Source organism: Panthera pardus, unplaced genomic scaffold (assembly GCF_024362965.1).
Source record: "Panthera pardus isolate Hobbes unplaced genomic scaffold, ASM2436296v1 HiC_scaffold_15, whole genome shotgun sequence".
NCBI classification, from domain to species: Eukaryota; Metazoa; Chordata; class Mammalia; order Carnivora; family Felidae; genus Panthera; species Panthera pardus.
The window spans coordinates 52,343,097-52,369,646 of NW_026526710.1; the positions used below are offsets into that span (position 1 = coordinate 52,343,097).

Genomic DNA, 26,550 nt, shown 5'->3' on the forward strand with positions numbered 1-26,550 from the left:
GGAGTGCTCTCCAGCTGAGGGGTATTTGTTGACTAAATCACATCCTTAGTTCAGTTTCCGTGTTCGGTCACGGCACCCTCTGGGGTGGCAAGTTCTGTATACTGAATATCCATTCTTTAAATGTTGCATCCTTTATTTCTAGTAAAATCAGTCTTTAAAAAGTCGAAGGGGGTGATTCTTCAGGGCAGGATGAACACACTGGAAAGCAAGCCCTTTTACCTGCCCAGATGACATGCCTCCACGTGAGCTTCTCATTTCATACTGTCCCCTCATGGGGAAGTTTCCGCCTTCACCGTGGTCCTTCTCTGGACCTTGGACCTCCTTAGGCATGTGCCACGGGCAGAAGCCCCAGGGCTGTGTAGAGACATGGATCCAGGTTTTCTGTCTTATTTCCAAGAACCTCACCCATGATGTGGTTGCATGGAGTTAGCTGTAGCCGGATGTGTGGCCCTGCCTTCAGCAGTCAGCTGCACCCAACCCCAGAGCCTTGCAAGCTGCTTTCCCCTGAATCTGGAAAGACTGTTTCTCTGTCATCGACAGCTTAGCTCCCGGTACTGGGATGAGCTTGGCATTTGTTGGGTGTGTCAGGGTCGTTTTAACATCAAGAAAAACTCCCTGCATTGTCTGTAGCTGTGGGGACTTGATCCTACATCATTCATAAAAATGGCAGGGCCAGTCCTTATTGTGTCTTCGAATGGATAGGGGACCCTGTTACTGTTTTCTATTTTAAGAAATGTTCTCTTATCCCTCCCTTTTGTTTCCTGTTTTTAAATTGCATTCCTCTTTAAAGAACAACTTTCTACTCAGCAGTCCTGTCTCAAAAGCCTTTAGACTTTCAAAAAGTCTAAATCAGTCTCTCTAGATGCATGAGAGATCATTTAACATCTATGATCCCTGTGCCCTGCTCCAGACCAAGGAGATCAGAATCTCTGAGGATGATGCCCAAGCATCACTGATGTTTAGAAGTACCACTGAAGATTCTCTTGTGCACTCACCTTTGTGCTTTGATCTAAATAAACTACATTTTCTGGTTTTCCTTCAGAAAGTGTCAGGAGATTGATCAGTCCTGTTTTCTTCTCAGATACATAATGCTGAGTTTCTCCTATCTAGTGATAATGAGTCACTTAATGTTGACCCATCTGCCATCAGTCATGGAAGCAGTCATGTCTCCTGGAAAAGGAGAATCTCCTGTTGTTTCTCCAGAATGCTCCTTCCAATTAGTCCTAGAGACCAGTCTGTTAGCCTCAGAAGGGAATTTGGCCTGTGGAAATCACCATGATATTCTCTTTGTTAAAAACAGAAACCGAGGTGTTCTTTACATTCTTTTTTGCAAGATCTTTAGTACCATTCAAGGAATGCTCATTTTCTGGGATTCCATGTGCCTGGAGGTCTGTGCAGACTCTAATAAGCACCCATGAGCTATTTTCAGTCATTTAGAAAGCCCCTTGCGAGTTGTCCGTATCCATGGCAAGAGCTTTATAGGCTAAATTGAATATTGAGTCTCTGTACTTTCCTCTGGAATTATTACTCTCCAGGGTAAGGACACTGATCTGATCTGACCTTCTTATTTATGTAGATGTCTTTGATCAGCAAATGTGGTAGACACATTAGTCATGAAAAATATATACTGGTAGACCATGTATTTTTAAAATGTCAGTTGAACAGAAATGATAAAAAGGAGTCATTGGTGGTGAAATAGCTAAGAACTAATTTTTAGAAAGTAATATGTTCCAAGCATTGTCATAAGTGCTTTACATGTATTAATTCCAGTAATGTTATTCTTTTTTTTTTTATGAAATTTATTGTCAAATTGGTTTCCATACAACACCCAGTGCTCATCCCAACAGGTGCCCTCCCCAGGACCCATCACCCATTCTCCCACCCCCTATCAACCCTCAGTTTATTCTCAGTTTTTAAGAGTCTCTTATGTTTTGGCTCCCTCTCTAACCTTTTTTTTTTTCCTTCCCCTCCCCCATGGTCTTCTGTTAAGTTTCTCAGGATCCACATAGGAGTGAAAACATATGGTATCTATCTTTCTCTGACTGACTTATTTCACTTAGCATAACACTCTCCAGTAATGCTATTCTGATAGTTCCAGCAAATACCTCTGTAGTGCCTACCGTGATCCAGGCATTGTTCTTGCTGCTTTACATCCATGGTCACATTTCATTCTCACAGCAAACCTTGCAAGATATGTGCCAGAGAGAAAACTGAAGCACAGAGAGGTCCAGTGACTTGCCAAAGTCACACAGCCATGAATGGTCACATCCCAGCTGAAGTTAACTTTCAGGGCTCCCGAGTCTGTCCATGTGATCCTTGGATTCCATTTTGTTTCTGCTACTTTTTGATAAAAAGGTCAATCAGCCAAAGTTTGGTCCTCCACCTCAGTGAGTCTCGAGAACCATCAGGGAAGAAAGGCTTGCTAGAAAGAGGGTCCCTTGGGCCCAGGCTCTGGGCACAGCATGTTAGATTAGGACTTGGCTGAAAGTGAAATGGGAACACTGGACTCTGGCATGAGATAGTTGCCCCAGCAAAAGAGTGGTAGTAAGGCAGTGTGGAGGAAACCACTGTGGATCTGTCTCTGTACGTGCCATTTTTCCAAATATGTCCATAAGTGTTCAGGGGAAAAGGAACTTGTTTAAGGGGTATGGGGCACCCTGGGAAGAAGCCAGGCTCTGTTTTGCTTCCAGAAAACCTGGTTAAGCTGAACTCTTGACCAGAACCAGGCAGTAATGCCCAGCATATAGAATAGCACCACCTTTGAAGCCCCAACTTTCAGGGATCCTCTAGTGTGCCAACAGTTCCCTTTCCAGAAATACTGTCTCTGGGGAAATGCTTCAGTCTTGTATGCCATGTAGGGCTTTTGTTTGTTTTTGTTTCTGATTCAGCCAAGAAGATTGTAGGGAGAGGGGAGGCGGTGTAAGGTCCAAACTGGTGAGAGAAGAGGTTACCCTCCATGGAAAGAGATGCTATAAAGGCAAGCAGACACCTTGGATAAGGGTCAGGAAGGAGGTCACTAAGGCAATTCAGCTCCTTTCTCCCAAGCTGTGCAAGAAGACTGAAGGTCTAACCTCCAAGAAGACAGAAGTGAGCCCCTCCAGGAAGAGGCTTCAAATAGGCAGCATCCAAGACCATAGAGTTGCAGGATTTTTGAGAAGCATAGAGGAGATGGTCAATTTAAGTGGTTATTAGTAACTACCAATGCTTGGGGAGAAGACTGTGACCATTCCCTGCAGCCCCAGATTCACCTAGTGATCAGCTTCCTGAGATGGGGTCTACTCTGTAGAACCCATAGGGCCCTGCTCTAAGACATAGGGCCCTGCAAACAGTGTCGCAGGATCATGTGAAGGACATAGTAAAGATCAGACTTGCTGAGCTGGGACTTTGATCACAGAATGACAATTAAAATGGATCGAATTTGATGACTGCTAATCCTGAGACGTGGGCATGTGCTCCTGGGCACAGAAAACTTTGGCTTATTGCAGGTACTGCTCTAGGTTATCGTGGAAGGGAAGGGGAGAGTCGGCCATCCCCACATGATCTCCTCCTTCATCTCGGGCAGAACGGACGCCAGGGCACTTGGGTGCTCAGTGGCCTCTAGTGGAGTCTGTTTTAATGATGAGGAACAGCATTTAAAACACCTTTTGGATAAAATCCAGAGATTGAACAATTCAATTTCAGATATTACCTTAATTCTTATTCTTTCCCTTACCAAGTGGGTCAAAGTGCTCTGAAAACACATGGAGTCACCTTTGGGGACAGCTGTCCCTGTTATTTCAGGATGCTCAGCCGCTTGCTTCTTCCTGACTTGTAGGGGAGTATGTGGGTGTGTTCACTGGTATAAATTGAATGCTGTTGGGAATGGAGACAAGGACATGCCCGGCTCAGAGCCATCACATAGGTGTGTGCAGGCTGCCATGGGGCTGTGTCTCCCCAGGGAAGGCATCTTTTTCTCATTTGCGCAAAGGCTAGATTGGGCTGAGTCTGCTCAGGCATCTTTCCAGGCTCTTGGAGTAAAGAGGGCCTATATAGATGAGGGGCTAAGAGCTAATGATTCCCAGGGAATCCCTGCCTTCCAGGAAATGTCTCCTGTATTGGAGCCTGGCTATGGGTAGTTGCCTCTCCTATGCCAGGTCCCAGGCTCCTTCTGCCATCCATGCTGCCCTCCTTATGCTCACTGGATGTCTACTGAAGCATCTTCAGGCCTCGTGTCCTGGCATCCCTCTTTGTTGCCTGCCTTCAGCATTTTGCCAAGCCTTTTCTCATTCCTTCTTAGCTTTCCACACACAAAATAATATGTTAGATTTAAAAGCTGAATATCAGGGGCTCCTAATAAGCTTACTTGATTAAATACACAGCAGATAAGCTTGCCCTGCAGAGTGGAATGCTTCTAGGCCACATGTCCCTGGGCATTCAAACCTGATCACACCCACAAGAATTGTTCCTCCTGGCCACCAGGCTGCAAAACAGCTGGGGATGCTTTCGGTTATTGTCTTCGTGAGGAAATTTTAATTTATTCCCAAATGCATATTTAAAGACTTAAAATAGAATTTTAGCAATTGAGTTTGGAAGGGCTTAGTAGGGCTTAAGGAACCACAGTCCATTTCTCCTTGCCAGCTTGCAGCCTTCAGTGTTAAAGCAGGCCAGCTTCTCCAGAAAGCTCAGCTGTTCGAAGGCCCAGCCAGTAGGGAGGGCCTCAGTGCAAGAGACTGACAGCAGCATCAGCCACTCGGCTGGGGCCTGTGTGCAGCAGAATCAGAGCAGCTGGTTCCTGAGGTCCCTGCATATGGCCCCCAAACCTCCTGCTTCATCCCTGGCAGTTTCCAGCAGGCTAGACAAAGCCACTTCTTATCTCCTTATCTTCACTCCCCAACTCCAGGCTCTCCCCTAGACATTCCCTAGGGCCCAGGTCAAGCGTCAACTCCTTCAGAGCCTGACCTCTTCCACCACCCTGCCACTGAGCCCTTGCCCATGGGGAGCACACCCATCACCGTGCTGAATGTGTCTTTTCCTTCCGGACATCCCTTGTGCCTTGCTCATCATTATCAACCTGGGCTTGGGCTTGTTACATAAGTGAAAATAGTCATCCTTCCAGCTATGTTTGTCCCAGGAGAGGAATCTGAGCGCACACAGGGTGCCGGCTGAGCCAGAACTCCTCCCCTCTCCTCCGTTGCCACCTGCCCTTAACTCCCTGAGAGCTGAAGGGTGGGGGCCTTGTCATCTCGACTCTGGACACATGTTGGCCAACCAAGTCCCATACTTGGTAGGCTCTACCAAGTCATGTGCCAGCCCAGAACCTGCCCCCAAGGAGCACCCAGGTCAGTAGGGAAGCCAGACTCACTAGGGCTCTGTGAGGACACCTGGACGCTTCTTGTCCCCTGTCTCCCTCTTTGGCCTCTGTGCCCATTCATCCCTCATTCTTGTTGAGCAGGTTCCTTTTTGCTTCCCTTCCTCAGAAGGCGCCCCCTCAGCTGCCCAATGGGCAGCCACCTAGATGTCTAAGTGTGGCAGGTACTCCATTATGAGGGGCACAGGATGTTTAAATGGTGAGGGGATTCCCTGAGACAGTGTGGCCAGGGATGCAGGGGGGCTGGCAGGCCAGCGACGCTGGATTCTTCTCACCACTCCTGTCTTCTCGGCACATACCATGTGCACTAAGGCCAACCAAGGCACATTCCGACACCTTGCAGCCTGCAGGAAGGGAACTTTGAGAGGTTTTAGTTCTGTTTCCACTGCCTCTATGGAAAAAAACAGGGTTTTTTTTTTTCCTTGCCAAATATCACATTTTTCCCAATTGAAGGAAAATCAGTTTTATTTTGTAATGTGTCTGACTCGTGAAGTTCCATTGCTGACCCATGCTTGGCGGCTTCTCAGAGCTAATCCCTGATCTCTTTCTTCTGTGCTGAGCAGTAGCCAGTCCTGAGCTGAATCAGGGCCATTTGTTTTCATCTCTAAATAAGTAGTGAGTTTGCTTTTAATAATGAAACACAGAAAGGACCAAAGATGATGCATTAATCTTGGGTTCTCCTTATTTTATCACCAAGAAAACTGCTGCAGATGGAAAAAGGCAGGAGGTCATCGTCCTGGACCCCAAGAGGAGCAATGCTATTAATATCGGTCTGACAGTGCTGCCCCCCCCGAGGACGATTAAGATAGCCATTTTGAATTTCGATGAATACGCCTTAAACAAAGAAGGAATTGAGGTAAGAGGAGCTCTCTCAAGCATTATTTGTGCTCTGTTAACATGTCCCATATGTAAAGCATTACTGTGTCCAATATGACTTTCTCCGCAGGGTGCCTTGCCATTTTTCTGTTTCAGCCAAACTCTGAATAATGTTAATAATTCGCACATTTTTTTTTTTAACTTCTGGGTTTTGGGGGGAAGCCCCGCTTGGCCTATGAAGTTCAGTGATCCTCACTGTCTGGTTCATTTACTGCCTGCTTTCTGACCATGCTTGCCTACCTCAGCACGGAAGAAGACCGGGATAACCTTTCCAACCAAACAAGCTTAATGAACAGTTTCACAAGTAGGGATTTCGTTGTGTGCTCCCACCCACGCGAATGGCTCTCTTTCACTCTCAGTGCTCGTTGGGACGTGTAGAGATAGGTTTTGTGTGACACACTGAAGAACCCATGCCACCCGCCCTTGAGCAGGTGTTGATCTGAATGGCAGCAGTGGAGGGAGACGGGTCGCTTGCTGTGACTGTGTGATCTGCTGGGCTCAGTGCTCTTCAGCCAGGCCCCGTTCTGCCTCCACCATGGGCTGCTATGACTTCGCAGCAAGTTAAAGGTCCTATTCTAATCATGGAGAACACGTGAGGGGAGCGAGGGACCCGGCACGCAGGTTCCTCCAGATGGGCGGCAGAGCCTGGGGCCCCCTGACTGGGTCACCGTGGGGATGTGAGGGTGTTGCGTTGTGGTGTTAGGTGACACTCTCACCATCCTCCTAGTGGCAAGGAGCCCTGGATCCCTTTAAAGCCTTCCCATAGTTGGGGTTCATGAGTGCACAGCCTTATCTGAGGCACTGGAGAGTGGACGGGACCAGTGAAGGCTGGCTGAAGACGGAGGGTGAGCCCCTGACAGTGAGGAAGGGCCCGGGCCAAGCTGCCAGGCTCACCCGTGGCCCCAAGTGTGGGAAGGAGCAGTGGAGCCCTTGGGGCCAAGTGGGTCTGAACCCAGAAGACCAGGTGTGCTTCTGTACTTTGGAAAGACGAGGCCCCTCAGGAAAAACTGTGCTCCTAGAGGCTTATATTGGGTTAGTAGTATCCCTTCAAAATCTACATCCACCCACAAACTCAGAATGTGACCTTATTTGGAAGTAGGGTCTTGGCAGACGTAATTGAGATAAAGTCATATTCAATTAGGGTGGGCCCTACTCCAGTGACTGATGTCCTTATAAGAAGAGGGAAGTTTAGACAGAGACACAGAGAGGGGAATGCCATTCTGTGAAGACCGAGAACACACAAGGACACACACAGAACAGACTGCTGTGTGATGACTGAGGCAGAGATCGGAGTGATGTTTACAAGCCAAGGGATGACACTAAGGGCCACCTGCAACTACCAGAAACTAGGAAGGGATGAGGAAGAATTCTGCACCCCGCCCCCCGCCCCCAGGGCCTTCAGAGAGAACATTGCCCTGCTGACACCTTGATGTCAGATTTGTAGTCTCTCTCAGACCGAGAGAATTCTGTTGTTTTGAGCCACCCAGTTTATAGTATTTTGATGGCAACTCTAGGAAACCAGTACAAGGCCTAAGCAGCTCTACTCTGAGAAACAGACACGTGCTGTGTTCCAGGAGCCGGATCTCAGGTGGGGTCTGCATTTGCCTTCTGGCTGGAGAGAAAGTGGAGCCAGGAGCCCTGGAGTCAGGCAAGGAAGCAGAGCAGGTGAATGTATCCAGGTTCGCAGCCACGGAGTGAGGGCATGTGGCCCACTGAGGCAGGGGTATAAAGGAGAGAGAGCAGGTGACAGCAGGCAAACACAGAGAGGGACACTGAGGCAGCTACTGGACGGTGAGAAGGAGGCAGGCCAGGCCTCAGTGTGAGGCTGCCCCTCTCTGGGGCCCCTGGAGAAGTAAGGGAGGAGAAGGGCATTGGCTGGCCCCCAGGCAGATGGGGGCTGCCAGCCTGGATGAACCAAGTACAACGTGTCTTTCATCTAGAACAAACTGCATGGTGGGCCCTCGCACACATTCCAGCCGTCCTATTTACTTAACAGTGTCTTTCGGCGATTGCAAAAGCTTCAGATTCATACAAAGAGAGGCTTCAAATGCAGCCAGAGCCAGGCTGATTGAAGGAAAAAATGACAGCTTCCCCTTTTAAAAATATTTCCCCTTCTTGTCATGAGAACTTGAAAGTCCATCAGGAGAGATTGATTCCTTTGAGTTTTGCCTTTTTCTTTCCTGAAATGTAGCTCTCCTTGGGTAGGGAAAGTTTCAGATACAATAAGTTACTGAGATTTTAGAATAACTCAAATCACTTTTTTTTTTTTCCTGTTTTCCAGATGAGTATCTGTTTTTTTTTTTTTTAATGTGTATTTATTTTTGAGAGAGAGAGAAAGAGAGGGGGACAGAGGATCCAAAGCAGGCTGTGCGTTGTCAGCGTGGAGCCCAACGTAGGGCTCGAACTCCCCAGCTGTAAGATCAGGACCCAGGCCAAAGTCAGACGCTTAACCAATGAGCCACCCAGGCGCCCCGTTGAATATCTTTTCGATCCGGGCAGGAATAATGATGACAGCAGTAGTGCTGATGGTGCATACAGGAACACCACCACAGCGCTAAACCTGACTTCCGTAGCTTTCTTCCTGTGGGCCCGGGCACAAGCCGGGTGCTCTACACAGATTCTCAGGAGGTACGGCTATTTTGTTCCCCACCTTCAAGATGAGGAGAGAGTCCCAGTACCAGTCTGTGCCTGGCTTCCACAAGCCAGTACGAAGTCTGAGTCTGAAGTGTAGACCCTGAGCCTTGGGGATGGAGTGTATTCTGTGCCGGGACTCGTGCGACAGGAAGAACAAGAAGGAATCTGAAAGGTCATGAGGAGCCCCCCGGAGGAGCACAATCCCCCCCGACAGCGCCACCTGTGGCGTGGCCCCAGAAGTGGCTGATGTGTGGAATGGTTTTCTGTGGGAGGGCACAGCCGTAGAAATCACTGCTGACCCTGCCTGGGAGTTCAGTGTGCTATGTGAGCTCGTCACATGCATCCTGAGTCACAACAGTAAATGGGCTTGCGCATTTTTTTTTTTTTTTTTTTTTTTTTTTTTTTTTACCAGTTTTTATCTAAATGGCATTTCTCAGCCCTGTCACTACTGACATTCTGGCTGGAGCGGTTCTTTATTGTGGGGGCTTCCCCTCCCTTGTAGGACGGGTAGCAGCATCCCTGGCCTCCACCCACCCAGTGATACCACCCCAGCGACAACCAAAAATGTCTCCAGACTTTGTCAGACATCCCCTGGAGGCAAACCTCACCCTGATGGAGAATGTCTCATCTGAAGGCTGCCCGTGCGTATTTTTCACTTCTTATCAGCCATGCCGAGGAGATTCCAGTGGAAACCAGACACACTCATCTGTCACCTGCCATCTCTGGCCACTGATCTCCAGGACCTGAGAGGCCTAGATACTCTAGATCCATGTCCTGGACCATTAGCCAGAGCTTACTTTCTGGGCTTGTTGTTTAGGAGCTAAGTCAGGACTGAGAAGCGATGGCTATTGTGTATTTACAGATCTTTACTAATAAGATTTCGAGCTTGTGCCCAAAGGGCGTTTTGCCAAACAAACTGTCTGCTTCTTGGACACAGGCACGGTAGCCTGGCACCACGGCTTAATAGGGCCATTTGAAACCTCTGGGTACCAAATGTGATTAGGATGTATTAAATTACATCCTGTGGCTTTGCTTAGCAACCCAGTGATATGTATCCGGCTATGCCACGAAAACCTGAGGGAACGGTTGACTAACTTCATTAAGGAAGTAATTTTTCATAAGAGTATTAAACTTGAGAACACATTTTGGGGGCCATCTCTAAGTAGTATTAATGATATTTTTCCAAGTAAAATGTCATCAGGTTATCACAAATGGAAGTATGAAGGGGTTTCCTTTTTTCTTGTGGTTTTCTAATTTTTATACGGTCTGTGTCTACAGAGGGTAGCATGACTGAATGGTCCCAAGTGATACTTAACATGGCTCGTTTTGGCTGCCAGGCCCACCAGCATCCTAGAAACAGAAAGTCCCTGGGGCGCCTGGGTGCCTCAGTCAGTTGAGTATCCGACTCGAGCTTCTGACTCTTGATTTCTGCTCAGGACAGGTATCTTGGACTTCGGGAGATTGAGCCCCGCGTTGGGCTCTGCACTGGTAGAACAGAGCCTGCTTGGGATTCTCTCTCTCCCTCTCTCTCTGCCCCTCCCCCACTCATGCTTTCTCCCTGTCTCTCAAAAACAAATAAATATTAAACAAAAAGAAAAAAGAAACAGTCCCTTTGGCTGCATATACAGAATGATAGCACCTTTTCAGACAGTTCGTGCTGTTCAGTCCCTGTCCAAGTGCGTGCCAGACACACAGACAAACCTGAGCCCGGGAGCCATGGTGGATCAGCAGTGCCAGGGAACCAGAATATCCCTGCAGCTGGGCGCCTGAGCCACCCAAACCCTGGTGGTTTTGCATTTTTGGTTGCAAAGCCCTGAATTGCGGAGACAGTGCTGGAAAAGTAGGAGCAGCCCCTTGGTGGTCCTCCAGCTCTGCCTTGGTTGATCCAACGTAGCCTCAGGCACCTCACTTCCTCTGCAGAGTTGATGCAATATTTTCTGCCCCACATGCTTCACTGAGTAGTCCTAAGAATGAAAGAAAATACAATCAAGATGCCTTGAGAAGTAAAGGGGGAAAAAAAATCCCTGCATAAGAATAAGGACATGAATAGAAAGCCATGGTCTCAGGAGATTATGCAAGTTGTGCACAAACCAGCCTCAGCTCGAAGTGCTTCACCTTTCCGTGATTGTCACCAAAATCCCTGGGCTGGATTCTCATCCACAGCTGGGGCCAGGGTTCTGTTCAAAACTCACAGGGCAAAATAATTCCTTGTTATAGACTTATCTGCAGGTGAATGAGATGGCCAAACACCAAAGCATTTGGGTTCATAAAAAAAATGAGACTTCTCCATTTTTCTCTGAAATCTGGTTTTCAGATAGCAAAGCAAGTATACTTCAAGCAGTGCTGGCAGGATACTGTCTGGGAGAAAGCAAAAAAAGAAAACAAACGCTGGGATTATTACGTGGTAGTTTTGTTTGATGTCTTTTTCCCTGTGAAACCAAACGGTGACCGTAAAATCATCAATAAATTCACCCACATGGTAGAAGAGCAAATTAAAGGTACCTCTTTGTGCTCATCCCCTTAGCATCTGCTCATGGAAGAAAGCCATCAGCTCCTAGAAGGTGGGTTTGACCTGCCTTTCCACTGTCTTATGGCTATTTTTATTGCCAGGGATGTGTAAAAAATAAAGTGAAATAAACCGGCAGCTGGCAACCTCATAAATCTGCAGCGGTGAGCAAATGGTTTAAATTAGTCAGAGAAGTACAAAACAAAAGTAAGAGTGTTTGATTACTTTCCCAAAGGAAAGAAGCAACTAAAATCATTGCCGGAAAATGCCTGCTGAGGAAGGAGGAAAAGTGTTGGCAATTTTTTGTTCTGGAGTTCTTGTGCATGCTTTAAACAACTTAAGCAGTAAGAAAATGAGAACACAAATTTTAGTTTTTGTTTTGAAGGCTGGTTAAATTCAGATCCTGAATGTTTTTAAAGTGGTGACATCTGCCTGCATTGTTTGGGTTATTTTATTTTTAAACCATCTGTGTGGACAGGTGGGAGCAAAGAGCATTGTTGCTGAATAAGTGCCCTGATGCCTACGTTCCACCCACTCAGTCTGTGTCGGGGCCACGATGAAGGGAATATTGGAAGAGGAGGCTTCTAGGCTCCCCTTCTGCATCCTCGCTGCGACTAATGCACAGAAGACACAGCTGAGTGTGGTTTGGCCTCTCTACCTTCTAAGAAACTCCAGAGATGACCATCCTGAGGACTCTCTCATCAGACCCAGGATGCCAGCCACCGCACTCGGATACATTGTGCGCACATCTGCGTGTTTGTGGATTGTGCTGTCTTGTCCAGTTTTTAATTTTATTTTTAATTTTTGTGTGTGTGTTACTATAGAGGAAAACTGACCTGTTTTGGTGTCCAGTTAGTTCTGTGAGTTGTAAAATCTATAAATTCATGAGCAGTGACCATGGCAGTCAGGATTCACAACAGTCCTATGTCCCAGAAAAGGTCTTACGGTAGCTCTTTCTAGTCAAGCCCTTCACCTACCTGTAGCCCCCTGGAAACCACTGATCTCTTGCCATGACTATGGTTTTGTCTTTTTGAGAAAGACAAAAAATTCTTTTTGGAACCATGCAGTATAGCCTTGTAAGACTGACTTCTTTCACTCAGCATGATGGGCACTTTTGAGATTCATCCAAGTTGTGGTGTGTATCTATAGCTGGTCCCTTTTTATTGCTGAGCACCGTAGCATTGCAGGGATGCGCCACGGTTTGTCTGTGCGTCTGTTGAAGGATTATGTAGCCTGGTCAGGTTTTCGGCAAGTGTGAATAAGACTGCTACAGATAGTCACGTACAGGTTTTTATGTGAACTTCAGTTTTCATTTTTCTAGGGTAAATACCTCCAAATGGAATCGCTGGGTAATATGATAAATCATAACCTTTTGAGGAACTATAATTTGTCTTTATTTTCAGTGTCTTTCACAGATAAAAAAGTTTCAATTTGGATAAAGTTCAGTTTCTCAACCCTAGTCTCTTTTGGTGTTGTGTCTAAGAGTTTGTGGCCTAACGTGGGTCGCAAACATGTTATTCTATGTTTCCTCTTTTAAAGAAAAAAATTTTTGATGTTTATTTTTGAGAGAAAGAGAGACAGAGTGCAAGCGGGGAGGGACAGAGAGAGAAGGAGACTCCAAAGAATCCAAAGCAGGCTCCAGGTTCTGAGCCATCAGCACAGAGCCCGACGAAGGGCTCAAACTCATGAACAATGAGATCATGACCTGAGCTGAAGTCAGATACTTAACCAACTGAGCCACCGAGGCACCCCTCTTCTGTGCTTCCTCTTAGAAGTTTTGTAGTGTTACCTTTGACTTTTAGATCTGTGAACCTTTTGAGTTAATTTATATGTAACATTTTTTGCACATGGATTCCAGTTCCAGCACCATTTGTTGAAAATACTATCTTTTCTCTATTGAGCTGCTTTTGTACCTTGGTCAAAATCACTGGGCTGTATTTGTTTCCTCTCTTTCTGGATTCCCTGTATTTTCCCACTGACCCATGTGTTTGTCCTATTGTCCACGCCACATTGTTTTATTCCTATACCTGTATGGGAGACCTTACCTGTTTTCAAAATTGTTTTTGTTGTTTGGCTCATCTGTCTTGCCACATAACTTTTAGAACCAGCTTGTCTATATCGACAAAAAATTCATGCTGGTATTTTTATTGGAATTGAGTTAGAGTTATAGATCAGTTTTGGGAAAGTTAATATCTTGGCTATATTGAGTCCTTCCGTGAACATGGTATTCCCCATTTATATTAGATTGTCTTTGATTACTTTCATCAGCATTTTTACTTTCTAGCATACAGATCCTGTACGTGATTTGTTAGATTTATATCTAAGTCTTTCATTATAAATGGTATTTTTTTTTTAATTTTCAGTTTGTAATTGTTTACTGTTAATAAAGAAATGACATGAATTTTTATGTATTAACCTTAAATTACACAACATAGTTAAACTCGCTGTTTCATAAATTTTTGTAGGTTCCTCACAATTTTCTATATAGGCAAGTACTTTCTGTGGTAGGAATAGTTTTGCTTTTTCCTTTCTTATCTGTATGTTTCTCTCTTTTTTTTTTTAAATCTTAAAAACTTTACTTTTTCTAAATCTTAGAAGGAAAGTATTCAGTCTGTCACCATCAAGTATGATATGAGCTGTAGGTGTTTTACAAATGTCACTTATCAGATGGAGGAGATTCCTTCTATTGCCAGGCTGCTGAGAGGTGTTTTTTAGGGATGTATATTGAATTTTATCAAAACTGTTTCTGCATCAATTGATGTTATTATGTGAATTTTCTTGTTCAGACCATTGATCTGGTCGATTACTTTCATTGATTGTTTTTTGTGTTTTTTTTTTTTTGTACTGAATCAGCCTTGTGGTTCTTGTTTTTAACATATTACTTCATAAAATACAGCAATGTTTATATGTATTAGTATATTGACATTAATATATTTAAAAATAGTTTTGTTAAGGATTTGTGCATATAAGTTATTCAGGGATGTTGGTCTGTGGTTTTATTGTAGTATCTTTGTCTAGTTTTTGTATTGGGGTAATTCTGGTTTGGGGGGAAAAAAAAGAAAATTATTCCCCAGTTGCTTGGGTTCAGGCCACAGGCTCTGACCTGCCTTTTTTGGACTGTGATTCCAGTATCAGCTTTCACAGCCTTTGATTGTTTAAGGTCAGATTCATACATAAACAGCTCAGGGATCACCCCAGAGGTTCTTAAACCATATTTTGTGCCTGCTTTGCCAGGCTCTTCATTTTTCCCTTACCTCCCTAGTACTTTCTAGTTCCCTGGGGGCTTACCTTTCTGGTTCTCCAGCTGAAAGCTGGGGCTCGGTTACCTCACTTTGCCATACACTTTCTGTGCCGGTGTGTGGGGTCAAGCAGAGGGAAGACAACACGTGCCTAGGGACATGTGCCCATCACATGGGACTGCCTTATACTGAGGAGAACTCCACCTGTTATTTACCTTGTACAAAAATTAAAAAGAACAATGTAAAGCCAAAATGTACATTTTTTTTAAGTTTATTTATGTTGAGAGAGCACGCACACGAACACACATGAGCGGGAGAGGGGTAGAGAGAGAGGGAGAGAGAGAATCGCAAGCAGGCTCCCCACCATCAACACAGAGCCCGATGCAGGGCTCAATCCCATAGACCATGAGATCATAACCTGAGCCAAAATCAAGAACCGGGCCCTTAACCGACTTGAGATACATAGACACCCCCCAAAATGGACATTCTTTATTATCTTATTTTGATTCTTTTTTTAATTGAAAGGAAGTGGCAGAGCCACTTTGGGACCTTAAGGATGGAACAGACCAACTGGAGAACAATAAAACCTTGGTCTTTATCCTGTCTACTCCCTTAGTCCCACCCTTTGGGACTACAGCCTCTTTGATTGGAAAGGAAGGTTTCCTCCCTCAGAGCTTTAGGTGTCTTGCCAGCCTCTGCTGCCACTAGTGTCACTACTAAGAAACCCTTTCCCACTCCATAATTGGGCACTAGAGGATTTCCCTGGAGTTCTCTCTGTCTGTACCTGATGCCCTCTTCCAGGTCTGGGGCTATGTGAGCTCAGGCTGGGGAATGCCAGAGGACAAAGAGTCAACTCATTGCAGTTGAGTTGAACTTCCAATTCTGATCTTCTTCCCTAGTCCACCTGCCACTGTATACTTTTTAGAGTCTTCAAATATCTGCTCCATTCATGCGGACCAGGGTGTATACTTGCATTCAGTGAGATGGGGTAGAGTATGTCTACTCTATCTTACCCAGAAGGAGGGCTCCATCCACTTCTATCCAGATACTTGCTACTGGAGAGCAGCAACCAAAGCCATTTAGAATTAATGAATAAATAGAAGTTACCAAAAAGTGTGGCACAATGCTAGAGAAGGAGAAATGAGAGAAAAATAATGACCCCTTACCTTTAATAATGTTGCTTGTGAAATGGTACATAACAGGAATTTTTACCTTCATTTAAAATACTTCTCATAATCACTAAGGAGTTTGAACCTATAGGAATCATCATCCTTCTGATGACTTTTTACCACCTCTGCCTTCCATTGTTCATTTTAACCAGAAACAAATAGAAGCATAAGATATTTTTTTCATTAGTAAGTAGGTTTTGCTGTTTTGCAAATACCATCATCATTTTTCTCCAACCAGACTTGAGTTTGGTATTATTTCAAGTGTTTTCATTTCTACATAAAATGTGAAATACAGTTTAAATATTACTATGCTCCATGTACAAAAGCCAGTCTGAGTTCTCATACTGTCTTGACAAATTTTCCTGTTTCCTAGGGAGCAGGGAGCTGTTCTCTAACCTTCCATCTTATTCTTTCACCATTCTCTCACCTCCCATCCCCCCTTTCTTGTCTAGAATGTCCTTCATATACAAGACCCAGAAAATTTAAGGCAAGTTGTTTAAATTCCTTATGGAATAGGAGGTTAAAGGAGAGAGAGAGAGAGATCATTTTAGAACAAATGAATGTGAATTTTGACCCTACCTGGGGCTCTTCTTCTCTACAGTATTTGGTTTATAATGATGTACCACTTATAAATGATATGAATATTGATGACAGAATCTCTTTACTACCTGATGGAAAATTACAGTATGATTTTGGAAATGTCAAAGGGCTGGGAGAGGGTCCATCGCTAAGAATATACGATATCATTCCATCTTTCCAGAAAATCCTAACCATGATCCCCACCGAAGAGGAGAAGCAGAAAATCCAAGAAGCACAGCTGGCCAACCCCGATGTGCCACTGGGCAGTGCTGAGCAGTTCCTCCTCACCCTCTCCTCCATCAGCGAGCTCTCCGCTCGGCTTCACCTCTGGGCATTCAAAATGGACTATGAAACGACAGAAAAGGTACGCATTTAGGAAGGGAGGCAGCCAGTCCTCATCCCCAGTGTTGAGAAAGTCAGTTTTTCATTTGTGAAGGCAGTGAACTATCATTCTTAAGTGAGGGTTTGAAAGGCAAGTTAATTATGAGGTTGTGTCTACACTAAGGGATTGGCAGCTGGCCGGTGAGGCATTATTCTCCAATGTCTGCCTGGCACCAGCCTGAGACATTTGCTTGAGGGCATCAGATGACTGGTTAAAAAAAATAAACAATGTTTGACTCTATATACTCAGTGTAGAAAATTTAGAAAACGTAGAAATGCCCATATAGAAAGTGACCTGTAATCCTTCCACCTGATAATAATCACCTCAACTGTCATTGACTGTGGTGATTAGCCAGCATCAGGTCACTTTGAGAGAGTATCTCTGTAGGAAGTTGAGAATGAAACAGTGCAAGAGGTTTGGAGGAGAACAGAAGGAAAGAGCCTTAACAGTGAAGGCATGGGGAGACTCATCTGGGTAGGAAGCAGAAGGAGCAGGTGTCCTCTGGACTGGGGAAATTTACAGGCTGAGTAGAAGGAACCAGTAGAGAGGAAAGAGGTGGAAGGTGAGCTGGAATGAGCGTAATTGAGAGGAAATGCCCAAAGGAGATAGACTAAAAGCATAGGAAGAGAGGCTGTGTGGTCTCCATCCTCTGACAAAGGAGGCAGCAAGGTCTTATGCTGAGGACAAAATAGGTGGCAGTGAGTGTAGGGGCTTCAGGAGGGACCGTGGTGTTTGGATTCATTCAGGAATCAAGCAGGGATGAAGAGACGTAGGACTGAGACGACTTGGCATGACATGGTCTCAAAACCAGTGTGGAAGTCTGAGAGTGGGTGTTTGGAAGGCAGTGGCAGTAGTGAGGATGGCAGGCTTCTAGAAAGTAGCCCAGGCTAAGAAGTGATCAGCCATAGAGTCCTAGAGGGGAGGTTAGGAGACCTGAGGGGTCAGAGGACAGTGAGGGACAGTTTCTGGTGCCATCTGCCTAGAAGGAGAAAGGTGAGAGGAAGACTGTGGAAGATGCTGAAGGAACATGCAAAGGAAGAGGGTCCTAGAAGTTAACCATCGTCAAAAGAGAAAATGAGAGGGGAGTGTGGTCTGAGGGTCCTGCCTGAGCTTGGCAGATGGGCAGGAACAGCGGAAGATGGAGCATTTGTCACCCCAGCACAAGTAGCCACAGGTACCCATTTGGTCTCCACTGGGGAGACTTTGGGGACTAGACTTCCCTGCTGCCCGTTGGCACTTCCATACTTAAGAGCATGTGCTCATAACATGGGATTGCCTTATACCCAGAACTCCGCTGTGGTTACTTTGTACAAAAGTTAAAAACACAAAAACAAAGTAAAGCCAAAATGTCCATTCTTTATCATCACCTTCCAACTTTTTTTAATTGAAAGGAAGTGGCAGAACCACTTTTGGATCTGAAGGAAGGAATAGACCAACTGGAGAACAATAAAACCTTGGGCTTTATCCTGTCTACTCTTTTAGCCATTGGGAATTTTCTAAATGGAACTAATGTAAGTCTTTTATATTCCTTATTCTCCTACCTCCCTTGTCACAAAGTTCCTGCCTTTCATTTGCTGAGGGAGGTTGTACCTCTGGTCCTCCAAAGCACAGATGAACAAGTTAACTTTTGTATTGCTGGAAAATCTAGAAGGAATTTTGTCCTAAACTTATCAGGGCCTATTTATTTGAGCCTGTATCTTGCTGTACAAATAGGAAAACTTAGAAAAAAAAAATTGCTACTCTCAAAATGACATCGGAGAGAGTTTCTTTTGTCCTCCTCCCCCATTTTTTTCCCGAACTTATTGCTTGAATGTTTGTACTTATATACATTATAAAACAAACTTTTTAAAAAAATGGCCTATCTTTGGTCAGGAAGCAGCAAAGTAGAGGGCAAAGAAAGAAAGAAAGTTGAGATACCCAGATGCCAGAGACCCAGCCTCCCAGCACTCTGATTTAGGCATAGAGGCCTGGGGTACCTCATGTCTGGGAAAGGGCTAGAGGTTCATTTCATGCTCAGTATGTCTGGTCTATGTGTGATCAGCTAAGGATAATGGAGCATGTGGCCTGAGAAGCTCCAGTCACAGAGGAACTAAATATTAGGCTACTCCAACAGGACATTGATTCCAGCCATTTGTGCCTTTCGAAGAGCCTGTGTAAAACTTGTGCTCCTTGTCTTTTATTTAATGTTCACCAAACAGGCCAAAGCGTTTGAGTTAAGCTACCTCGAGAAGGTTCCAGAAGTCAAGGACACCGTGCACAAGCAGTCGCTTCTCCACCACGTGTGCACCATGGTGGTGGAAAACTTCCCAGACAGCTCTGATCTGTACTCGGAGATCGGGGCCGTCACCAGGTCAGCCAAGGTATGTCTGTGGGCCCAGAGGAGTGGGCCGTGTCTCTCCCTCAGATGCCGGATCTTTGCCAGTCATCTCTGAGGGGCACAGGCTCTATGAAGTAAAAGTGTCCAAGTGCTGCTTGCAACCCTTGCTCTAGAGTTTGTGGATATGACCTGTCTCGTGCTGTTGGTAATGGACTTTTAAGATCCTTTTCCCATCTCTGGTTCTCCATCAGATTCTTTCCTACTGAGGTATGTGAGGCAAGCCTGCCATCCCAGTCCTGACTGCTACATCCACGGCTGAGTAGTGTTACTCACCAGGCCTGGATTCTCCCAAGCTTTAAAACTTCCCAGCTTGCTCGAACTTCCCAGCTCAGGCAACAATGTCAAAAAGATGCAATTTGGCTCCTGCTAAGACTTCCATGGGTCCCTGCTGTGAAACGTGGAGCCAGGAAACAGGGCACACCTGGCCCCCTGCTGCCCCACCCCACCCCCCCCCCACACACACACAGATTAGCTATTCCTGTGATCTTTCACAGAGGGAACCGTTTTTATGGGGCTGTAAACAGTATAGAGCATTGGCCTCTCGGCTGCAGACTCTTAAATTGAGTGCAGAGCTAAAGAGCTTCATGAACTTATGTTTATTAGAACAAAGACAGTTGCAGTAGCTGGGCACCCAGCGGCCCCCACTTGCAGGAACATCACTGAGGCTGACCAGCCCCAGAGGAACCCCAAACACAGCAGAACTGGGAGATGTGAGGGTCTTGGGAGCAACAGGAAACTCATGGGGAGGGGCTGAATAGGGCAACAGGAGTCAGAGACCAGTGGAGGAAACTTCTAGAAACCCAACCTGGGCAGGCTGAGGAGCTGAAAGCAGACAGCCTTTAGCTCTGGGACACACTGGACTCTAGTGTCAGAAGAGGAGAGAGAGAGTAGTGGGAAGAGGGGACACATGGGGAGGGGGCTTTGCTGAGGCCTCCTTCACGGAACTCCTTCTCTCTGCCTTCTCCCACAGAACTGGCCTGTGGGGCCCCAGGGGCTGGGAACCTCCTTCACCTGCCTCTGGAGCCACAGGCTGGCAGCTGCCGGGTACAGCGAGCAGGGGGTCCTGGGCCGGCCTGATGGTGCACCTGCCTTGAGGTAGAAGGAGGCATGGCCGGAGATCTCCCAGCCTCAGCAGCTGACCACAGGCTTCTAAGAACAGACTCCTTTACTTCACAGGCAGCCTTACTGCATTTACTCTGTGCCAGGCACTGTTCTGAAGTGTTTACAAATATTACTTCAGTATCCTAACCAAGACAAAAAGCCCCTCTGAGTGTCTCAACAGGGGGTCCTCCAACCCCTGCTCTGACACCCACCACGAGCACCTTCTCAGAAGGCAGTTTGTTAGGAACACCTCTGTCTGAGACAGAGTCTGCTGCATGGCTAGGGTCATCTTGGTCTTGTTACGGGACCCACACAGATCAAATCGGTTCCCTTTTTATAGGTGGTCCTTTGTTCTTTCCCAGGGCCTTCTCCTAGGTAGAGCCTGCTTCTAGCTAAGTAGCCCTGGCCTAGGAGTCCTGATACCAGGCTGACCCCCAGTGACTGCCCCAGCGCCCCCCTCAGTATCAGGCCTTCCCCAAAGGATGCTTGGTGATTAGTTAAATAAAAACTAAATAACTTATTCTGGTCTGAAGATTGGCTACACAGGCCAAAAGTGCAGGTAGATTTTACCTATTAACTTTGGCAATTACTAGAGATGACTATTGACCCAGCTCTCTGTGGCTTGCAAGAGGGTATCTACCGCTTCTCCGCCTTTACTCCCAAAGCCTTTGTGGGTATTGAGGGATCCTTCTACGTGGACCGGTACAAAATAAGGCTCAAGAAACCTCAGCCCTAGTTGCATTCACTCTGTCCTGTGGTGCCACACGTCAGGCCTCAGCATTACAACCCCCAAGGGGCACACTGCCCTGGCGTCTGCAGGATGACTGTGTCCCTGAGCCATCCCACAGCATCCCAGTCTGACTTGATAAGGTTTGACTTTGCTTCAGAACACAGCTCACGGGTCTTCCTACAGACACAAGTGGCCCCTATGGAGCAGTCCTCAGGAGAGGTCTTCTGGCAAGGACTTCCTTCTCCAAGAAGGCAACAAGTCCAGCTCTCTAACTGAGGTGGAATTAAAAAAAAAAAAAGTTTTTAATGTTTATTTGTTGTAGAGACAGAGAGTGGAGGAGGGGCAGAAAGAGAGGCAGACGCAGAATCTGAAGCAGGCTCCAGGCTCTGAACTGCCAGCACAGAGGCCAACGCGGGGCCTGAACTCAGGAACCATAAGATCATGACCTGAGCTGAGGTCGGATGCTTAACTGACTGAGCCACCCAGGTGCCCCTCTGAGGTGGAATTTTAAAGGGGCAAATCTAGGCGTAAGGAATGCCGGTTGAGAACTTAGACTGAAGAAACTCTGAGAGAAAGCCAGAGAGATTGAGGGTTCGGATCCCAATTCCACTGCTTACAGCTGCATGGTCTCTCACAAGTTACTTAACCTCTCTGTGCGTCGGTTTCTCCCCTGCAAAGTGGAGCTAGTAGCAGAATGGGAGGTCGTGAGGGAATTGTGAAGGCTCAGGTCGCGTGTCCTCGCAGGCCTTCGGCCAGGCAGGCGGCCAGCCAGATGAGGCAGCCTTCCAGCCCCCTCCAAAGAAGCTGCATTAAGCTCCAACCCAGAAATGGCACTTCCTCACAAGCCTCCCACCTGGCTCCTGTCGGCAATAGGCTCCTTTCTTCTGCCCCCACCTTACGGGCTAAAGCGTCACCTGGTCAGACTGCACAGGGCTGCTCAGTGCAGATCTGAGCTGCACTGAAGTCATTTTATTGTGTAGCCGGGCCCTGCCAGATGCAAATGAGGACAGATCCAGAGAATTATGGTTAGACCTATTACAATTGCCTTAAAATCTCCTAGACATTACTTGTCAGTCCCAGGTCATCCTTTGCTAGACTTATTCTTTGAACTACTTAGTCCTTTTCTATATCTGCTTTTTTTCCCCCCCTCTCAGCTGAACACCTGATATATTTTTTTTTCTCAGCTCTACTAAGACCCAGAATCTGTCATCTAATCTGGATCCAGAATTCCTTTGGTTTCAAGCAAATCATTTTTCTCAAAGTTCCATGAATCCCCTGCTTACCTGAGTCTGCCCAAACTTGCCTTCTGTTTTTGGCTCTTCAGCACCCAAGAAACCCAGGACTTGCAATGTCTTGCCTGGCCCCCAGGGCATCTCTTGTGCTCAGCAAGGCTTTATCCTGTCTGGTGAAAGATCCCCTCATTGAATTGACCTTCCTTGACTTGATCTCTTCCATTGTCTCAAGGAGAGCGGGACTACTCCCGCAAGTGCCCTGGGCACTCACATCTCTTGACCTCCATCATCTAAGAATGGTGGTTCACCTCCAGGCATCTGCTTTCTCCTTCTGACCTTGATTTGCCCTGTGTTCACCTTTTCCCACCTACTCCCACTCTGCATCTACTTCTGTGCCCTCGGTCTCCTCCCTAGGTTCATCTGTTTCTGCCTCTCCTCCTAGCCTTCTCGTTTGTTTCCCCCGTCTTGTATCTCTCTCCATTAAATGCCCTCAAATGCATTTTTTTCCATGACTCTTTAATTCACGTAATTTCTAGTCTAGCAATTCAGTAAAAGAATCACTTTAGAAAGCCTGAGTTGAGGCAACCTCCGTTAAGCCAAGCTGTTCCCGCTTCCTTGAAGAGCATAGTGGGTGCTATGACACATCTGTTCTTTGCACACATGGCTTCCAGCTGCCAACAAGAGCTGTGTGTGCATGTCTCTCTCTCTCCCAAACACATACACATACACACACACACACACACACACACACACACACACACACACACACCTGGTGGGTTCTGCACATCCTCAGGGTTTGGTCTGTACACCTGTTTATACAATAAGCCTCCTCGAGAACAGCATCTCGGTCTCAGTCAACATTTGTCTTGGTGTTCTTAGCGCCTGGTATAGGAACTGACATATACCGCTTTCTCCATGGGTGTGGGATGAATGAATGAATGGGTGGATAAATAGTATTTGTCACACAGTGTACAAAAGACCAGCTGGGAAGAGAAGCTGCCTGCCCCTTAGCCGGCCCCACCATATTAGAACCATCCATGTATGATATGAGTGGTGTATTCCTATAACCCTAAGTGAAAAATCATCTCTGAAGAACAAGAGTCCTCTGAAAAATTTTATGAGACATCTGCTCAGTTCATCTTGTACTAGGCTTCCTTCATATCATGTTTTAATTTACAGTTCCCAAAGACTTTCCTAAGATTTCTTTCCAAATATGGGGGGGGGGGGGAAGAATGATATTTGCATTGGGTTCTTTTGGAGAACAGTTTTATCACTAAATAATCTGATGTCAAGATAATGACAAATACACATGTAGATACTTTTTAGGCCATAAATATGTTTGTATTTGAACATGTAAATTCGGTTTTGATGTTTGTTTCTTCCCGGAGGCAGTTCACTTTCCTGGTTCAGGTCGATGTCTGGTTGTTTCAGCGCATTTGTAATGTTCTCTGATTTTCAGGTTGACTTTGATCAACTTCAGGATAATTTATGTCAGATGGAGAGAAGATGCAAAGCTTCATGGGATCACCTCAAGGCAATTGCAAAACATGAAATGAAACCCGTTTTAAAACAACGAATGTCAGAGTTCCTAAAAGACTGTGCAGAGCGAATTATAATTTTAAAGATTGTCCATAGAAGAATAATTAACAGGTAAGTAGATCAAGGAACTAATGGAAACACCTGTAAAATGGCATGTTGAAAATATTCTACAAACCAAGATCTGAAGGTTAAGGTTCCAAAAATTGTACTGTAAATCCTTGCTACATAGAAAATACACCTTTGTACATGTTTGTTTCATGGGTATTTAATTTTCTTACACACACACACACACACACACACACACACACACACACACCAAGAATATGATGCCATTGAATTTTGAGGTTGGAAGGAATCTTAGAGATCATGTGATCCACACATCCCATTTGAGTAGGAACTGCATCTATAAGATCCTTGACAAGCTGACCCCTGTATCCCTGCAGCTGCTTGAACAGTTCTGTGTACTTACAGCACGTGTCGTCGCAAGGCAGCCTGACTCGTTCGAAAAGCTCTTTCTCTATATAACGTGCAGCATGCCCTCTAAGACTCTCCCCTTGTTGATTCTCCAATGGCTGCTCCACTGCCACCCGCCTAGATGAGGCCTGGGCCCCCCAATGGGTGCCACCCTCTGCACCAGCCTTCCTTAGGGTCACAGGAGTCAAGAGGAACCTGGAAGATGTGCAGGGATGTGTCAGGCCTTTCCTGCCTACAAGGAGGCTGGCCGGGGTCCAGGGCTGTCTCAGTTGTGAGCAGAGGCAGCACCAGGACCAGAACCTGGGTCTTCTGACTTCCGGGGCCAGGGCATTTCTAACCACGCACCACCACTCTCTTCTCTTTGCGATATCACAGAGTACGGTTGTGGGCTTCTCATCTGGGCCTTCAGGGTCTGAATGCTCTGTCCTGGGCCTACTGAGCCTGTGGACCTACAGGCTGTGGTCTCCCTGGAACAGGTGCTCTGGTGACAGACCTTCTGAAACAAGCCTCGTTGTGGTTCTGTTAAGAGAGCCCCTTGGAGCCAGCTCAACTGCAGGCCTTTCCCAGAGACCTGCCCCTTGGGCACACTCCCAGACCTCTATCTGAGCACTTTATTATCTTTTTAAGCAAATCGGCCATATTTTCATTTATCCCTGTACATTTCCTATTTTTTATTATTATTTATATTATTTATAATATATATTTATATATATTTATAATATAAATATATTATATATTTATAATATATGTATTTTTTTTCCTCTTCCTCTCTTTCATCTTTTAGCTTTTCTTTGAATCCACCCAGAACATCAGGAACCTAATTGTCTTGCCTGCATGTGAGCTCTTGCCTGGCTTGTGCCATTTGCTGCTTTGGGAATTGTACCTCCTGGGTCTTGGTCCAGGCTGTTGTAGGGCAAACAAGGTGGTGGTAGTCTTCAAATGTTAGACAGAGGGCGCCTGGGTGGCTTAGTTGGTAAAACATCCAACTCTTGATTTGGCTCAGCTCATGATCACAGGGTACATGGGTTTGAGCCCCGAGTGGGGCTCTGTGCTGATGGTGCAGAGCCTGCTTGGGATTCTCTCTTTCTCCCTCTCTCTGCCCCTCCCTATCACTTGGGCGCACTTGTGCGAGCGCTCTCTCGCTCGCTCGCTCTCTCTCTCAAAAATAAATAAACTTAAAAAAATAAAAATGTTAGGCAAGACAAGAATAGGGAACAGAATCTTCCCTCCAGGTTGAAGACCATCCGTTACTCAGTACTTCTGGAATTTAGTTGTAAATCCCTCTCCCTGCACTCCACCTTGACCTCTTAGTGCCCTCTGGGGAGGAGGGTCTTATCAGAGATTTGGTCAAATTTCTTAGTGAAATCAAAGTACACCATGCTTTTAACATAGTGAGCAAGTGGAGGCAGGGAACGTGAGCTGCTTCGGGCCTCCCTGCTTTTGTGTGATACAAGCAATTTCCAACTTAAAACTACTCAAATAAACAAATAGTTTCCACTTGGAATGTTATGAAACTGGAGTAATTTTCTGAAAGTCTTGGAAAGCTATTATGCCTGATCACATTAGCCATATTGTCCTGGATAGGTAAAAACTCATTTTGGTGATTCCTTAAGCTAGTGTGTGTGTGTGTGTGTGTGTGTGTGTGTGTGTGTGTATGTGTAAAATGTATATAGTTTGCCCTGGTTGTCCTATTCTCCCTGGTAAGCTGGTCACCCAAATGATGGTTGCTGTTGCATGACCTAGATCCCTGTCTCCTCACTGTTGGCCATCCCATGCGGGATGACCAGCACGAGCTAGGAATCCACCGTAGTTATTGTGGGTGGTAAAAGAGCATGGCTCTGTGCTGACAGCTTGGAGCCTGGAGCCTGCTTCGGATTCTGTGTCTCCCTCTCTCTCCCCCTCCCCCACTTGCACTCTGTCTCTGTCTCTCAAAAATAAACATTTTAAAAAAAAAGGCGGGGTGTGTGTGTGTGTGTGTGTGTGTGTGTGTGCGCGCGGGGAGGCAGGGCTAAAGGGCAGGTCCGGGTAGTGGCCAAGCCAAAGCATCTAAGCCATAGAACCCTGGGTTTGAATGAAGTGGTTAGCCGGAAGGCCATATGTAGAACTGATTAAAGCCGGAATATCTTGTCGAAATGGCGCTGGGGGACTGAGAGCCCCAGCGGCTGTGTTTCCTCTTTCCCTCCCTTGCTCCCAACATTCCCAGGAGCATAGCCTACACTGCTGTGGTCTAATATGTTCCCTTTACGCTTAGGAAACTGAGACCCAGAAAGGCCTAGAACCCTAGGTGATGTGGGTACAGGTGCCTTATGCGCTTGCAGGTCAGCCTAAATATTGCAGATCAGAAACTTGGAAGTAGCTAGGCCTT

At 46.1% G+C, this 26,550-nt stretch overlaps 1 protein-coding gene across 14 annotated transcripts in view; it reads left to right on the forward strand.

The window, feature by feature from the left end:
* The window catches only part of FHOD3 (formin homology 2 domain containing 3), a 469,161-nt gene that overhangs the window by 414,043 nt on the left and 28,568 nt on the right, over positions 1 to 26,550 (forward strand). For all 14 annotated transcript variants that reach the window (XM_053902586.1, XM_053902585.1, XM_053902587.1 and 11 more), the window contains 5 exons: positions 6,045 to 6,203; positions 16,532 to 16,714; positions 18,124 to 18,243; positions 18,931 to 19,092; positions 23,632 to 23,822. In XM_053902586.1, the coding sequence (XP_053758561.1) occupies positions 6,045 to 6,203; positions 16,532 to 16,714; positions 18,124 to 18,243; positions 18,931 to 19,092; positions 23,632 to 23,822 (815 nt within the window). The remainder of the gene's footprint in view (positions 1 to 6,044; positions 6,204 to 16,531; positions 16,715 to 18,123; positions 18,244 to 18,930; positions 19,093 to 23,631; positions 23,823 to 26,550) is intronic.